We start from the raw sequence: 16941 nt of genomic DNA on the forward strand, positions 1-16941 counted from the left end.
AACTGACCTATATTTTGCACTGTCTAGTAGTCATCTTGAACTGACAATGAATATAGACTGAAATAAAGATTAATACCAAGATAAACGCGTATTTCTGCTAGTGTAGTAGGTTTCTAAGGGCGGTAAGGGCGAATAGAGAGGAGAGGACTTTGAAGATAGAATTTGGTGTACGAATTAGTCTCGTTTGAGAGGATTTCAACTACAGAATCGCTGAAAAAGAGCTTAAAAAAGCCTGATTCTAATAGATTAGTATATAGAGAATATCCTGCTCGATTTTAAACGTAATTCGCTTGAAACTGAGGGAGTTCTGTTGATATCAATGTAGGAGGTTTATTTGTACATTCCGGCGCTGCAGCAATCACTGCCAAGCCCTGATCGACGTTATTTCGATCAACGTTTTCTGGGTCAATTCGCCGTCGTTTGAGCTGGTTGTCGATTTGAGAGAATCGCGGAGGTGAGCTTGATCTATATCTCAAAGGTATCTGTATATCTCTTCGTGGTCGTAGCATTGTTTGTGGTTGAAAATTTAAACGAAAAGTGAGCTGCGGAGAGCTGCGGCGATCAAATGCGGCTTAAAACCTTAATATGGAGAATTCTACGCTAATTGAGGCATTGCCCGCGGGGTGGATAGTGTCTGACTAGGCAGGACTGAACTAAAAGAGATAGCGTATTAGTATCTAGACTACATTAAAAAAGTGTATATAGAAAAATAGATAAAGAGATAGGATACTCTATTATTTAAGTATTATATCCCAGAGTCTGGCTGTTTGATCTCCTGATCCTGTTGCTATTAGCTTGCCATCTGGCGAAAAGGCAACCCCTAAGATTGCACTTTTATGACCTTCAAGTGTGGTCTGCTTTGTCCCTGTTACTGCGTCCCAGAGCCTAACTGTCCCATCTCCTGATCCTGTTATCACCAACTTGCCGTCTGGCGAGAAGACAACGCCCCTGATCATATCCGTATGGCCCACGAGTGTAGCCCGCCTTGTCCTACTTGTTATGTCCCAGATTTTGGCTGTTCTGTCCTCTGATCCTGTTGCCCCTAGCTTGCCGTCCGGCGAGAAAGCAATACATTCCACTCCATCTATATGGCTCTCGAGTGTAAATCTGTCTCGTCCCTGTTACTGTGTCCCAGAGCCTAACCGTCCCGTCTCCTGATCCCGTTGCTATTAGCTTACCGTCCGGGGAAAAGACAACGCAGTTAACTCCAACTGTATGGCCCTTAAGTATGAGTTGACTTGCTCCCGTTGCTGTATCCCAGAGTCTAGTCGTCTTATCCCCTGACCCCGTTGCCACTAGCTTGCCATCCGGCGAGAAAGCGACGCCCAAGACCCCCCTCGTGTGGCCCTTAAGCGTGACCCGCTTCGCCCCAGTTGTCGCGTCCCAGAGTTTAGCTATATGGTCCTCCGATCCCGTCACTACTAACTTGCCATCTGGCGAGAAAGCGACATCCCGTACTCCATGTGTGTGGCCCTCAAACGTGACCCGCTTCATGCTCGTTGCCACGTCCCAGAGCCTGGCCGTCATGTCCCTTGAGCCGGTTAATACCAGCTTGGCATCTGGCGAGAAGGTGACGCTGTAGACCCGCCCCGTGTGGCCCCTGAGCGTAGACCTTGGTCTTTGTAATATCTCTTGGTTCATCTCTGGGTTATTTGCGAAGAATGCAGTGTCCTTTGGGTGGTAGTCTTCCGGTCGCATCTTTTTCTGCAGCTGTGCGGTCTCAGGCGGGTTATTTGTGATCAATGCAGCGTCATTTGGGCAGTTTTGTTCCGGTCGTATCTTTTTCTGCAGCTGTGCGATCTCAGGCGGTATCATGTCTTGGTAAACACTTGCTTCTTCATCCTTTCCGCGTACATTGCAAATATCGGAGAGCAGTCTAAGAGATGCAAAGTAGTCCTGATGTTCTTTACCTAGAAGGCGTCGTCGTCCTTTCAAACTTTTTCGGCAGTAATCCTCGGAAGCTTCAAGTTGATTCTTGATCAGGTATATCTGAGATAGGAGATGTGAAATCTGACATGTTCGGATGGCGTCTCGATCACTGGTAGATTCTTGTCGGACTAGTAAAAGAAGATCGCCTTCAGCTTGATTTAGCTCTTTTAAATGATACTTACAGGTTGCGATCATTATAGGGACCTCTGCTAGGTCTAGCTGTGTTCTCTGGCTATTCGGGAGTCGATTAAAACTTGCAACACTATTCTGTAGAAAACGCACAGCTTCTGCATAATTATCTAAGTCAAATAACTTCTTGCCTTTGTCTAACAGTCTCCGAGTGACTTCAAGCTCAAATTCGCCGTCGGAATCAGAGTCTGCAAGCTCTGGCTCATTATGCGGCACAGTTCCTTCGGTTAGGTCCGTATCGACAGTACCATCAGGTTCGCTGAAAAGCGTTTGATCTCGAGACTGGGTAACTGATGATCTCGAGGATGCCCGCTCGTTGACCACTGGTGCGGGTATCCAGTTCATAGTCCGAGCTCGAATTTCATCGGCGGCTGGGTCGCCACAAATAGACCCCCCAGCTACAGTCGATCCATGGACTGTGGTGGCTTTGGAAAGAATGTGCCTCGCCAACAACCGGAGTCGTTCTGTGTTCGCAGAGTCAGCGTTTGTCAGCTTGCCTGACATAAGTGCGATTTCTCTTCTCTGGCCTTCCAAAGATGTTGTCAGGAGGTCTAAAGAGCCTTGAAGGTTCTCTATCCTAGGGCCGAGGTCGGCAATAACAACCACAGGGGCATTATAGGCAGCCCGTCTAATTATATGTCAGATTCCAAACTAAATAAGCGAGGATAATACAAACATGGTAACCATTGCCAAAGCCATCTTAAGAGCACTATAATGAGTGTGAGTTTGTGCCCTAAGAGAATCTATCTCGTCCTTCCCCAGGTTAAGCTTCATCTGCCGGAACGTCTGTGTAGCCCAGTTTGAGCGTTTCTTCCTGACACCGTCCAGCGCAGAGTCGATTCTGACGACAGTTATCTGACATTCATCCAAGGCTCCATAGATAGTCTGCCATAGTTGCTTATTGTCTTCTGCTGACCCACGCTTCTCAGCATCTATGATAGTCGGACTTTTGAGAACCGCTTCGACCTCCTTAAGTGCACTGTTCAGCGCGTCGACTTCTGTTGCAAGATCTATGACAGTCTGATCGACGTTTCTGGTCTCGCTCACGAACGTATAGAGGGTAGTGGATGCGCTGTAGACGGTTTTGCTGACTGAGGCGACGGCACCAACAATTGAGAGAGGGTCCATAGATAGAATCAGATCGCAACCTCATCACAATTATGGATAGATGCAAAGGTTGTTTGCAGTTGTCTCTGCAGCCCCGCGTTTCACCTACGGCCCAGCTCAGCATCATGCTCATTGGTCAGCGTTGCAAGGATTGTGTCGAACGGTAGGAGCGCTGATTGAGTAGAATTTCTACGCGCAACCCCTGCGTTTTGATCCTTTGCTACTATTCGGCTACTAAAGCCAGTCTTTTTAACTATAACCATTCTTGTCCTTGCTGAAAATATACGTCGACAAGGCTTTACTAAGCGCAACCTTTTGCGCCTGTTGTTTTCAACTCTTACCTCGCGGATTAGCGTTGACGCAGAAATTGCAATCGTCAAAGGTCATTCATCACGGTTGTTATTAATCATATCAATGGTGACATGCTTCAAGCTTTCAGGTAGCCTCCGCGCAAACTTGCGCTGGTCTCGTCCTTCGACGCTTCAACCTTTACTGGCTAGAACATCTTTCCCTCGTCCTCTAACGAGAGGAGCATGTCGCGAGTCATCGGCATCAGAGCGGGAGCCGCGCCAGACTTCAATGCTAACTTAAAGTTTTTGGAAATATGGGCATGCTTGGCGACGAGCCAGCATTAACACTCTCAGGTGCCTTACCGGCTGTAGCCTGGGTGATTTTGGTACAATGTGGGCCCTGCAGTTGAATTACCACGGGTAGGGTGTGGCGACCACAATGGGCCTGTCAAGTGAGTCTTGTCTTGACCCTATGAGAAAACGTTCTAACACATCCGAACCAGTGGTAGCAGGTATCGTGACATCCACGGCACTAAAATCAATCCTGCTTCGAATTGGGCGTGACCGAATGCCCTGGAGGGTGGCCTTCAATACTGCCGCAGGCATGAGCATGGTATCCGTGGTGGCAATGGAGATTGCCGAAAATACAGTCGATTATTACCTGACAGGGGGTGTCATAGTGCTCGACAGCGTTCAATTCTGGATGTCAGCAGCAGTTTCTCTGCTAGCACGCTTTTTGACTCCGCTACCCTACAATTCATACGCACGCCTGATGCGAAACGGGAAGTCATGTCATTAGGATCTCTTGAAGTGGTGGAATCTGTGGCTCTTGCCGGCATCGGGAAAAGCGGTAAAGAATGCGGAAAATTTTATCAGGTTGAGCATTGCATTTTCTAGGTTCTTCTCTTGCAATTGTGGTGTATTCAGTTGTCGGATACCAGCTGATAATCAGTGCTGCACATCGCCCAGTTCTTGGCGCTGCGCTCGCGAATCTACCTTCACCAGACTTGCAGTCCGTCTGCATCCGTCCGGTTTCACACCGTAACAAACATGGAGAGGCCAACGTTATATTGCCACCTAAAGGGAAGCCGCTTATACCAATTCTCTCTGCGTTCGGCTTTGCGCTTTTCGGCCTTCTGCATGATGTACAATAAAGAATCTGTGCCGTCTAGCACGGCCGTCAGGAAAAGGAAATTGTGGTGCTGGGCGATCTTCCACACAGACGGCAACAGCATGGACGACTTCGACTATGGCAGATACCCATTTCGTGTCATCGCTGGCTCGACCGAGGGTCAGACCTCCGCCATGAATTTCACCACAACTGGGTATCTCCTTCTTGTGTCCATACCATGCGACATCGAGTCGTCCTTGGGTGTGTAGAAATGCAGGTTGATGAACCCTCGCTGGATATTCTGACAAGGATTCGTTGACAGAACGAAGACTCCAGCGGGCAAAGAGAATGCAGCGCGTTGAAAAATATGCCGAAATCCATTGGCTTTGGTAATATAGCTGCCTGCAGACCGATAAATCGCCTTGGTTGAGCAATGGCTGGTGCTTCACGGGTGACGGATATAGCTGAAGAACTCCTGCAAGACGTGTTTGAAGGCGCTTGTAGCGGACCAATCGCCAAACTCAAAGTTTTTCCTCCAATAGCTGGGTCAAGGACTTGAGAAGCCATGACGAGTCCCAGGTACAACCTGAACGCAGCTGAACCTATGGATGTGCATCGATTTGGTGCCAAGCCACAAACAGTGGAAAGCGGTCTGATCTGGACATGGGCTTTATTGCTGGTATGGAGGGGCTTACCTCCAGAAAAAGGGGTGTTTGGCCAACGGTTACTGGGCCTGGACCGGAGGACCCAGTAATGGGTGATAATGGCTGCATTATTTGTGCGCATTACGCGGCAACGGCACTTTGTGCGCATCATCATGGCCCGGGAACTTCACGCCGTCGAACGGACAACCAATACCAATTATCCTCTACCTAGAGCTTATTGATTCCTGGTCATTTTCGAAGCAGCCGCAACGCATGGTGGGCTAAATTGGGGAGAAATACATCCACCACTTCCCTAAAAGAACAGCGCTAATGCCACGAGAGATTCTGCCTCACCTGTCTTTGATCACCACGTCTGTCTTGGAATAGTACTAGTCTACTGGCCTGAAGTTGCTCTATGTCTTGTTGATCTATTTTGTCTCTAACTGACCCGGAGTGGTCTTCTGTACGGTTCGAGATCCGTGAGCGCTCTATCATTGGCGGAGCGGTTGATGCTTCCTTTTTTCTGCAAGAGCTTCAAGTAGTCTGTCATATAGCCAGGTTGGTCTTGTAGTTGTTTGCGTTTGAGATGCAAACAGTTTTGCTGGGGTAGATACGTGGCCGTTTTTCTATCGCGTTTGCCCCTATATTAACCAAGGATATGGAAGTTCACCTGGCACGCAAGCGGTGATTCTGGCACTAGATTGATCCTGCCATCCTTCCGCTGAAATACAACTTGGATAATCTACACATATGTCATCTTTTTCCTGTTGGAACCGGTTGCTAGCGTTGAATTCCAATCGCTTAGCATCAAATGGTGCTCGCAAGAGTAAAAGTAACAATATCTGTACAATGCTATACCTATCGACAAAACAATCCACCTCTCTTTGTCGCTCGCATCACGACGAGTTGGCTTGTCCATGCCAGTGCTAATGAAGAAAAAGGCTCAATACTACTATGCACAAGACGACTGAATGTGAGAAGGTGGGAATCATGGTAAGTCTGGCCAGAGATGTTCCCAAAGCAGTCATGTCTGTATTGTTGGCGGCGGCCTCAATCGAACCTACTGTACGCTGCATTTGCTCCTCATCTTCAACAAGAACAACTGCCATTCCAATCTGTAAAGGGGCAGCGGTCAGCTTCTGCAGTCCGGATGTCCGCTTATATAACATACCACTTGATACCACTGGACATGGCAATGGAATAACCACGCTCCTGGATTGTCGGTAACATATCTAGGACGTATTAGCTCTCAATTACCTCCAATTCTATGCCGTCTTTGTGTCATACCTAATAACAGCCCATCCTGACGGCGGCAAATCTTTAGTGTCTCGATAAGGAGGGTTTTGTAAGTTTATCATGGATGAAGGCGCCTCAGTGACAGAGCTGTGCGGAAATACGCCTTCGCCTGATCCCAGAAACCAGAATTTGTGACCATGAAGGTGCATGGGATGCCCCATCTGTCCAAGCCTCAGTCAGCTGCAACTCATCTTGGCATCCTTGAGAATGGAATACAGCTCACCGTATCCATCGAGTCGTTCGCAACATACATGATAAGATCAACGGTCGAGTTGCCGGGCATGTAGAGAGTTGTGCCAGCGTTCCAGCCATCGGAAGCGTTTCCTATATTATGGGGCTTTGTGGTTCCGAAAACGGTTGGCAGTTAATCACCCAGGTTACAATATCGGTTTGATTAATGGCGAACAGTTCTGTCACGTCTGACTGCCCGCTTGGGGGTGCATTTCCATTAAAGGGTGCAAGCATCTGGTCGTCCAATTCGGTAGCGTTAGGCTTTGCCGACCCGTTCACGAGCATCCAGGTCAAACCGGAATCATCCACAGTGTGCATGTTGGTCATACTGGTCCCATTGGTCTTCAATGAGTTAGCAAAATTGCTATCAAGAGGTGAAGCTTCATCGCCTCACCTGGTATGACAGAATTGCTTGACCTTCGATGACTTGCTGCATATCGCCGTATGGATACGAAGCAAAACGTACGTAGTAGTTTCCCGGCGTCTGATCGAGTCCCACAATCACTGAATACCGCTGGCCGAATGAGAGGTGTAGCCCCTATCATACTTCATAACAACATTCGGTCAACGGTCGGGGAAACTGCCCTGGACCTCTTGCGGCTCCACATAGAGTCCGTCTGCAGCATAAACGAACATGGAATGACCGTCAAGTGAGCTGCTCAGCCTACTCACAGCACCTGCGTTTACCAGATGGAAAGCTGCCCAACCTTGAGAAGCGGTGACACTTGACATGAGAAGCTCTGACATGGTGTTGCTGCATGTCTCTGGTGGCAGGGAACTTGCGCCAAAGCCTGGTCTACACATCATCGGCATACTGCAACCGTTAGGACCGAGATTGGGCATGTCTGCCATGCCTGACATGGTGGCCATTGGTGACATGGACGTGCTGCTTGCCGACGCCATGCTCATACCAGAGGTTGTAGAATCTGCTGCCGTGGTTGTTGCATGATCAGAACGTTTGCGCATGCTCATGGACATGTCCGTTTCCATTGAGTCCATCGACATTGGATCCATCGACATCGAGCTCGTCGAGATGGAGGACGATGACACTGCTTCCATCGGCATTTTGCTGCCCGAGGCTGTGTCCATGAGCATGTCAGACATGCTGTCAGACGCCATAGGCATCGCTGTAGTCAGAGGATCATGCGGATCGTTCGCCACGATGGAATCCAATCCCAACCCTCGACCGGCTTGAAGGACACTTTCAGACAAACACTGTACTCTGCCAAATCCATTGGCCAGAAGGCTGTCGACACACTGAGGGAACGCGCCGGTGGTGAAGTATGCATCGTAGATAACATCTGAGGGCCGATGATACCAGTCGGTCAACAAGAGCGGTATGGCGGCTCGCTCAGCTTGTCGCATCGCCTCTAACTCTGTGTTATCTCAAGCAAGGCTCTCGAAAGGACGGCGGCGCGCCGGGGAAGGGTGTATGAGAAGTGACCCGCGTACCGCATCGTTGTAATAGGCTCGGAAATGAGAATGATACCAATAAAAGCCCGTATTGAGACCCTGTCGGGACTGATAAGTAAAACTTCACTGGGGCGGAATCGGAAACTGCATCAATATCAGCAACGTAAAAGCGAAAGGGCTACACTAGATCAACTGACCTGGGTGACACTGGGAACGCCGTCCATGTCTGATGTACCACGTTGAAGAAGGCCTACAACTTATGTCTCTGTCACTCTTTTCTGCGATGCGAGTATCACGAGCCAAAGATCCCGCCTTGAGAGAGGGACCAACCATGCCAATGGATTGTTTGCTCAACGGGTAGATTATTTTGCACGAAGATCTCTAGGTCGTCTCCTTCCTCAGCCTCAATCAATGGGCCAGGCTGTTGATCGTTGATGAGATAGACCTCGCGGGACAGCCCATCTATAATACTGTCAAAGATAGACAAACAAAACATGCTCAACTCGATCACTAACCTGGAGATCTAGTGCCAGTATGTAACGTGAGACTGTATGAACGAAGGGCGGCACAAGTCCTCTGCGGTTGAAAGGACAGGAGGAACACGAAAATATATGGTAAAAACTGCATGGTGCTCAACAGGGTATGAATATGGTAAAGAAGCATTGATTGATAGAAACAAGTAAGGGATGCCTGCTTTCAACTTTACTTATACCACGGGCACATACTTTATTTCTCACTACGACGTAAAAGACTGTGCCACTGATCGGTAGACTTCATCTCAATTAGCGGCCCAGACATGGCCAAAACCAGAGCTGATTGGGTCGTATAAGACCACTGAGGCATTCGGGATCCTAGTACTGCGTCTTTTGTGCGTATTCTTGGCCATTGTAGCTGATCGCGACCAAGTGCCAGTGTCACAGGAAGTCAATAGATTAGCAAAGTGTGTCAGTGCAAGCTCTGAAAGGCACATCTGAATAAGTGGAGAATGTGCATATAGAAGAGATGAATCCAAAAAGGAAATATGGCAATAAGGCCGATACGCTTACAGTGTGTACGAAGTCGTGGATCCAAGTTGTCAATATCCACCTTTATGGCGTAAATTTTGACATTTTTCTCAAGATGTCTAAATTCTCTCAACGAATTACAAACACCTATTTCAACCTTAAGCTTATTAAAGATGTTTGCTAGGTCACCTAGGTTCACAGTTGTTTTTCAACTGCAACACTGATTAGGCACAATTCAGTGAGACGCGCTTTAATCTGCCAATCATAAGCTCTTATTCGTCATCGCTTTACAGCAACCAATGAGAAAAATGTCAAAATATACGCCAGAAAGGTGGATACGCTAACTGGGATGAGGGCAAATTTAGCTTTTCTTGTAATTACTCCGTACTAGGCAAGAATAACAGAAGCTTCTAAGCTAGTACTTATCTGTCTTTACTGCCGCCTGACAAAAATACCTTCAACCCCAAACAGGGTGAAAACTTTTCTGGACGAAGTAAGGTGGCTGACCAATCGACATATACACCTTAACAAGGTTCGGTGGAGAAGTGTGATTGACTGGTGCTGGGGAGACGATTTGGTATATCAGAGATAGCAAAGCAGCTACCAGGACAAGCCTGGGGAGCATTATTGCTGTACGCGCGGTTGCTGGTCCATTCATTTGCTTGTCTGGGAAAATGCTGTAGCCCGAGCCTATCTCAGACTTGTCTGTTGAGATGCCGCCCATCCGACCTTCAAACGAAGAGGCAGATTTCAGCTTTTAAAGAAGCCTCGAAGGCTATCACTCAGTGAGTAGGATGGGAGTCGACGGTGTGGGTGGGCTTAGTAAGCAGGAGTCATTTAGGGGCAGGTCCTTTCGGGTGTTTGTGCTTTTAGATGTTGAAAACTGCCTCATGGAGTCGATGTTAAATTCTCGTTGAACACTTCTTCATGGCCCCGCTGATAGTTCTCTACATTACATGGCCGTCGAATAGCGGGCAATTTGAGAGCACCCGAGGGGCAATGTTATTGCAAAGGAACATTAGAGAACAACAAAATGGTAGGGAAAAAGAAATGGAGAATTGCGATAGTACACAGTAATATTGATAGTGATAAAGATATATTCAGAAACAGTGTCCTGCATCAAAGCAAACCGCCAGAGAGAGGCATCGGCGATATTACCGGAGCAGGCTGTGGATCGCACTTGGACCAGGGAGGGTCATGCTTTATCGTCGCAGGCGTTCTGAATGACAAGGATGAAATGCTGGAATGCACCTGCGGTGACCTATTCTTTTGGTATTTGCTGACCCACGTTGCTAACGTGCAGGGCTGAGCCTTGCTCGTCTCGGTTTAATGATACCTCATGAGATGAACGAAGGAGCTAATTCCTGTATTGGGTTGAGCTTGGAAAGAAAAGTATGCCTAACTTAGCGGGAGAGGCACAATTTGTAGCAATGCAGTGGAAGGAAAGAGTCTGGGGGCCGACGGGCCCTTCGGCCTCGCGCTAGATTTTGGGGCCTTCTTGAATTATTTTGACTCAGCGATTTAATTATTTATGTCTAGGCGGCCACGTAATCTGTCACCCGGTCTCGGCCAGATTATCATTCTCCTGCTACGTAGTAGTACTGTATCCTCCGCGGGTATCAAACGTACTGTATTGGACGACGACCTACGTAGTTCAAGTCATGCCAGCTTTCCCTTCAATACTACGTATGCACTCTGCTTATCTAGCCAAAATGGTTTCGGTTCTAACGTGGCTCAGCTGTTCCCAAGAGATAACGTTCCAAAGCGCCGATATTTGATTGGCTACTACAGTAGGTCAAGAGGCCTACAATCATCAGCGTTTCATTTTCTCAGTTTGATTCCTACAAATGTCGGGTATCACCATTAATGTTCAGCCTTGCCAGGCTTGTACTTGTTAGCGTCATCCTGAAGTCAAATATCGAGACCGACCTAGCCCTATGTCACTCATCTAGGTCTGCTTTTACTGGTAGCGTGGCTCACCTGGTTGCTTTGGCAGAGCACAGCCCAAAGGGCTACGTCAATCAGTTTCAGATAATCAGGAATGTGACAGCTCGTGCATCTTCACCTCTTCTAGCGTCAGTTGTCTTCTCTCACCATCCTGGGTGCTATATCAATGGACATGTCCAGAAAGTGTACCATCAAATTAATTCTTCTGCTCTCGTCTCCACCGTCAACCTCACATGTAAGAGTGATCTTCTCGGTCATTGAGTTCCACGAAAATGGCAGCTCCGTCTATCTCCCCAGCGCCAGAGCAGATCCAAGTGCTTCTCAATGGGCCAGCTGCACCACCGCCCGCTGGGGTTTCGCCCAATTTTGATAACCCAGCAAATTTACATTCAGTTATCATTCCCATCTTGAGTCTCTGTCTGCTGCTTGCCACTCTGGCTGTTCTCGCTCGCGCGTACACCAAGTTGCTCATTATGCGGTCTATAGCATATGAGGACTGTAAGCCTTCAAAAAATTTTACTTTCCACTTTGTAACTATGCTGAATATATATCAGATTTGATTGTGGTTGCTTGGGTAAGATTTATATCCGTCTTGCCCACTCTTCTTGCTAACCGAAGCAGGTGGGCTTACTTGGGTTTACTGCGCCTTCAGTGTGCGATTTCACACTCGGTGAAGGAATCCACATGTGGGACATCAAGCTGAAGGACTTCTTTATATTACTCTATGTATGTCTTTCTACAACAGCTACAACAGTATCGACGCTAAAGAGTCTTCTAGTGGTTCAACGTTACAGCCATTCTTTATGGTGTGATCGTCTGCTTGATAAAGGTTTCCATCTTGCTACAATTTCTAAGAATCTTCGTCCCAATCCGAAAAGAGAATATGCTACTGTTCGTGGCCATTCATTTCCTGATCTGGACTATTGTATTGTTTTATTCCATCGGTACTGGTTTCGACATATTCCTATGCAGCCCACGTGAAAAGATTTGGAATCCATTGATGACCACCGGTCGCTGTTTTGACACCACTATTTTGTATCAAGCCAGCGGCTTGTTCAATATCATATCCGACTTCTTAATTCTACTTCTTCCCATGGCACCTATATGGAAATTGAAGATGCCGTTAAAAAAGAAGATCTTGATGATAGCCATCTTTGCAACAGGGCTCTTGTGAGTTCTCTTCCAGATTTTCCTCTTGGAGCCCCCAAGACTTGAGGCTAGGTCCCATAACCTGAATCTTCTTGTCACCGAGACCCTTTCCCATACCCTAAGGCAGACACACTGACGCCCTCATTCGCTTAGCGCTTGTCTAACATCGATTCTGCGTACATATTATACCTCCAAAATCGTATCATCGCCAGATATCACCTACAACGTGATTATCATGGGTCTCTGGACATGGGCTGAAATAACAACCGGCATAATTGTCAGCTGCCTGCCGGTCATTCCAAGATTCTTCCAACATGTTGGTCCTAAAGTCTCTCAGACTCTCCTCTCATCTAAGTCTAGCTTGGAGACTAAGCCAGTGCTAAAGCCAGGAGCAACTGATACCAAAAAGCAGATAGAAATCTCAGTCCTTGGCAACCGATGGTCGAATGAGTACAATAGTGAGAACACCAGCTTGGAGATTTGGAATGGTTCCAAAAGCCCACCCGGTCACCAGCGGAGGGACTACATCGTGCTGGACGAGCATGATATAGCACGTTCACAGAACGACCCAATTGATCAGCTACATCAAGCGCTAGCCCTTATAGGCGCTCCGAGGCGAGGTGATCTGGAAACTGGTCACTACGCAGCTCAAGACCGTGAGGGCCAGTAAATACGGACGAAACCGCTGAAACCGAGCAAACAGCACTGGCTTGTATGGCAGGGAATAGCTCAACTTAGACCTCATTCATGACACGGCCATGCAAAATCGAAGAACAGAGATTGTTCTAAACAGATTACTTTCTGTCCAGCCAACACTGGACGGAGAAAACCGCTCTGCCTCTCACGAGTGCTCTCACCTGGTCCCCTTGCGACTCATCTTCAAGAAAGGATCCTTCAGATCCAGGCAGACATTCTCATGATATCTATTGCTGGAATCTGTTGAAGGAGGTACCCGATACTATTATTCTAGGCTGTGGACATGTAAGGAGAGCGGTCCATCATGGGTAGGTGATGTAGGCCCTGGAGGGGTCAGCAAGCATGCTTCATGTTCCAAATTTAGCCAGGTCCGGCAATAACCAATCACTCATACAAGATTATCACCGCCAGTACTGTCGTAACAACCTGAGGGTACTCCTTAATCTCTTGAAGCATTCCGAGGCCAATATTAGGAAGATTCTTGTTGCTAGATTGGGTTGATTCTAGTTGCTCAGCCATTGGAGCGGAGGACTTGTTACCTCATGCGGCTAAACGTCGAATCTGTAGGTCAAAGCTTACTGTTTCGGCAGTCTTTGCGGCCGCTTTTGACACCCGGTGCCACCCCCCGTGTACTCCAGATGGTCATGTGACCTGTCCCTGGCCTTCTGTCACCCGCGTCTAAATTTAACCGCTCTGCGGCGTTATCCACCATTTTGGCGTAAAATCGGCCTATTTTCTAATTAGTTACTACAGCCGCAAGCGCACCTTAAACAGGCGCCATCTAATGAGAAGTATGTTTTAGAACCTAATGTCAATTTGAGTAGACGCTAGCGGTTATGTTAGCGAATTAGAAAATAGGCCGATTTTACGCCAGAATGGTGGATAGTGGGCTGAACTGTAGTACTACAATCCCCATCACTCCGAATTGTAGTACTACAATCGCTACTACTCCGGGTTTACCTTACCACCATCGGTATTATGCAAATTGGTAATAGGTTACGCTGCAAAGGAGGCCCAGAAAATTGACACTGATAATTTGAGTCATCCAGGATGATTTGGCTAGGAATAGTTGGTTCCTAGAATCTGCTCCCAGGTTCCTAGGAGCATTCCATTTCTAAGACCTCCATTCCATACGTGTCGTAATGAATGGTTTCCCCCACCTTCCCGCGCACGCTAGAAGTTGTATCATGTCTTTGCCGTGCCAACAGATTACATGCCAGCTACCAGTGGGGTACCATCCTACCATACACAGATAGCCTACTTATGCAGAGTGATGGAGTCATCGCTGTCGTTCTCTTACCTCTCTTTGAAGCTGTACTCCAATCTTTGTTGTCACAGTGTGCCACTGAAAATATATCTACCAGTTAGGTTCGAAACCTAAAGCGTTGTCGTTTTGGTCGAATAGTAGATGTGTCTTCTTTGTCACGACCCTGCCACGTGAGTGAACAATCATCCGCTTGGTTGACGAGAGCATCCCATAAATTGAGTGTTGAATTAGGGTATGTGACCACGGCGGCTTCTGCTGCTGTGACGTCATTTACGAGGTAGAGCAGCTACTTAGTAGTTACCCCAGCCCAAGTGGCGTTGCATCATCGCAGCTTGGCGGAAAGTTCGCCATTTTCTAATCAATCAAATAAATTATGGCGAACGTACGGAGTAGTATTGGTAGTCCTAGCAGTTGACATTGACAAGGTCCAGTCTTCAGTTGTACAATCCTGCTTCTTTTGCCTTTCAATATCGGGAATGACACGATTTCGTCCATGCATAGACATTCATTCTGGTCAGGTTAAGCAGATCGTGGGCGGCACACTAGGCACAAGGAATGACTCTGACCTAAAAACCAATCACATCTCATCCCATTCCGCAAGCCACTTTGCTGAATTATATCGAGACCATGGTTGTCGTGGAGCTCACGTTATCATGCTAGGCCCAGGCAACGAGGAGGCAGCAAGAGAGGCTTTGACTACGTGGCCTGGTGGTCTACAAGTTGGGGGTGGAATTACTGACCAGAATGCTGAAGAGTGGATCGAGAGAGGTGCTGAAAAGGTGATTCTCCTGCAGCAGGTGGCCTCTATAAAGCTACAGTCTTCTGCCTAGCTTTGTAGATAGCGTGGTCTGTGAAGCTCTCTCATTGACCACCTTCGATCGATAATAGGTCATCATCACCTCCTTCCTGTTTCCCTCGGGCCGCTTCTCGCTTCCGCGCCTGGAAAGAGTCCTGGAAACTCTCGGCGATAATCGAAACAAGCTCGTGATTGACCTGAGCTGCCGAAGGAAAGAAGGAAAGTGGTTCGTTGCTATGGACAAGTGGCAAACAATTACAGAGATGGAAATAACCAAAGGTTAGCCGGGTGTTCATCATATCCCGTTTGTACACTTATTCTCCTAATAGAATCTATTAGCATGCTTGAGCCGTACTGCTCTGAGTTCCTGATCCATGCAGCGGACAATGAGGGCCTTCAAAGAGGAATCGATGAAGACCTCGTGTCGAGGTTGGCTGAGTGGTGCTCAATACCGGTAACGTACGCTGGCGGTGGCCGAAGCCTAGGTGATCTTGATCTCGTCAGGACGCGGAGTGGCGGGAGAGTGGATTTGACGATTGGTAGCGCATTGGATATTTTTGGAGGCAATGGTGTCACATTCGAGGAATGCGTAGCCTGGAACCGTGAACACTCAACATGACTGTGAAATATCTTGTCAAGCTTTGTCCTTTCCCTGTACTTGTGTGGTTACCTGCTGCCGGCATCAGCCAAGTAGCAAAGGCGTTTCGACTTGCGGCCCCCCCGAAGCGTGGCTGCCTTTCTCTTGCCACCTGCTGGAAGCTGGTTGGGGGATTGTGAAGCTATATCGTGCTCTGATACTCCTTCCTCAGACAACGGTTCTGGTCGATGCTCATTGGCCAGAACCCGTTGAGCAGAGTACTCTTCCTTCGCCCATTCAGGAATAGTGGATTCATTCCTCAGGTTTTGACCCGAGTCTTCCTCCTCACGTCTCGAGCAGATGCGCTGAAGCCGCTGTAGGGCTTCCTCAGCGCAGGGGTTAGCCACCTCACGCATAAAATCCTTTTTCCTTTCGATGTCACATTTGTAGTCTTCCCGTAACCACTTTACCTCCACCAAGATATCATCCCAAATTGTTCTGGGCCGGCCAGTATCATCTTGGGCCCGCCACTTCGTCGCATAGAGACATGCTGCTCGAACCTCAATCTAAGCGAGTCTCATCAGAACCGCAAAAGACCCTGGCTATCGAGGCTATACTTACGGAGGAAGATCGACTGGCAGACTTGGCAAGAAAGAGGTCGTGCCAGAATTCGCTTGTATTTGGTATGCGTGCATAGCGCCGACGCGATAAGCTAGTCAGAGGTGCTTTGATCACTTCGTATTCGCTGACATCGTTCATCTTAAGCAATGATAGTAAAAAATTGCCTGTTGCTTGAAGTATAGACCGAATAGCGCTACCTTAAGCGTCAAGGTAAGGAGAGAAAAGTGAATAGACAAACGGAGAAAATTTTAGAACAAACAACAAGGAACAAGAGCTACACGCCTTCTCATCTTACAAAAAGAGAATATACTTGCCACACCTTATTCCATTTAAAAAGCCAGTCATCATTATCGTAAAGAACTTGTCTCAGACGATATTACTGAGACATCTTTGACTGAGCTTTTGAGCTATATGACTCGTATCTTAACAAGATGTATGCATTTGAACCTGCACCGTGCTTGCAGAAACTAGGGGACTGTATGGTAGCAAATGGAGGACCTCATCCCTTCTCATATTTGCACCAGTAGCCACCATTCGATTGACGAGAGAACACTGGCAACGGTTTCTTGAATTGAATGGCCATATCCTACCACACCTAGAAATGATAATATGTGGAAAGGAGACGAAATCGTCGGCTCAGCCCAGCATGTAAGAAGCAAGAATCCGAGTGCGTC

General features: G+C 47.7%; 4 protein-coding genes across 4 annotated transcripts; 1 reads left to right on the plus strand and 3 right to left on the minus strand.

Annotated features, from left to right (window-relative positions):
- Window positions 1–990: 990 nt before the first annotated feature.
- EPUS_01093 (uncharacterized protein) lies at window positions 991–3246 on the minus strand (the record flags this gene model as incomplete). Its single annotated transcript, XM_007807006.1, has 2 exons — window positions 991–2746; window positions 2795–3246. 2 exons carry the CDS (start codon window positions 3244–3246, stop codon window positions 991–993), a joined length of 2208 nt encoding a protein of 735 aa, XP_007805197.1.
- A 2950-nt stretch (window positions 3247–6196) lies between these two features.
- EPUS_01094 (uncharacterized protein) lies at window positions 6197–8162 on the minus strand (the record flags this gene model as incomplete). Its single annotated transcript, XM_007807007.1, has 7 exons — window positions 6197–6385; window positions 6442–6502; window positions 6558–6727; window positions 6790–6903; window positions 6948–7139; window positions 7192–7335; window positions 7389–8162. 7 exons carry the CDS (start codon window positions 8160–8162, stop codon window positions 6197–6199), a joined length of 1644 nt encoding a protein of 547 aa, XP_007805198.1.
- Window positions 8163–11433: 3271 nt separating this feature from the next.
- Window positions 11434–12980, plus strand: EPUS_01095 (uncharacterized protein; the record flags this gene model as incomplete). Its single annotated transcript, XM_007807008.1, has 5 exons — window positions 11434–11659; window positions 11716–11735; window positions 11783–11887; window positions 11940–12331; window positions 12464–12980. The coding sequence occupies 5 exons, from the start codon at window positions 11434–11436 to the stop codon at window positions 12978–12980; spliced, it is 1260 nt and encodes a 419-aa protein (XP_007805199.1).
- Window positions 12981–15735: 2755 nt separating this feature from the next.
- On the minus strand, window positions 15736–16405 carry EPUS_01096 (uncharacterized protein; the record flags this gene model as incomplete). The annotated part of the gene is made up of 2 exons (XM_007807009.1): window positions 15736–16212; window positions 16268–16405. The coding sequence occupies 2 exons, from the start codon at window positions 16403–16405 to the stop codon at window positions 15736–15738; spliced, it is 615 nt and encodes a 204-aa protein (XP_007805200.1).
- Window positions 16406–16941: the final 536 nt, after the last annotated feature.

The sequence above is a fragment of the Endocarpon pusillum genome (assembly GCF_000464535.1).
Source record: "Endocarpon pusillum Z07020 unplaced genomic scaffold scaffold6441, whole genome shotgun sequence".
Taxonomy (NCBI): Eukaryota; Fungi; Ascomycota; class Eurotiomycetes; order Verrucariales; family Verrucariaceae; genus Endocarpon; species Endocarpon pusillum.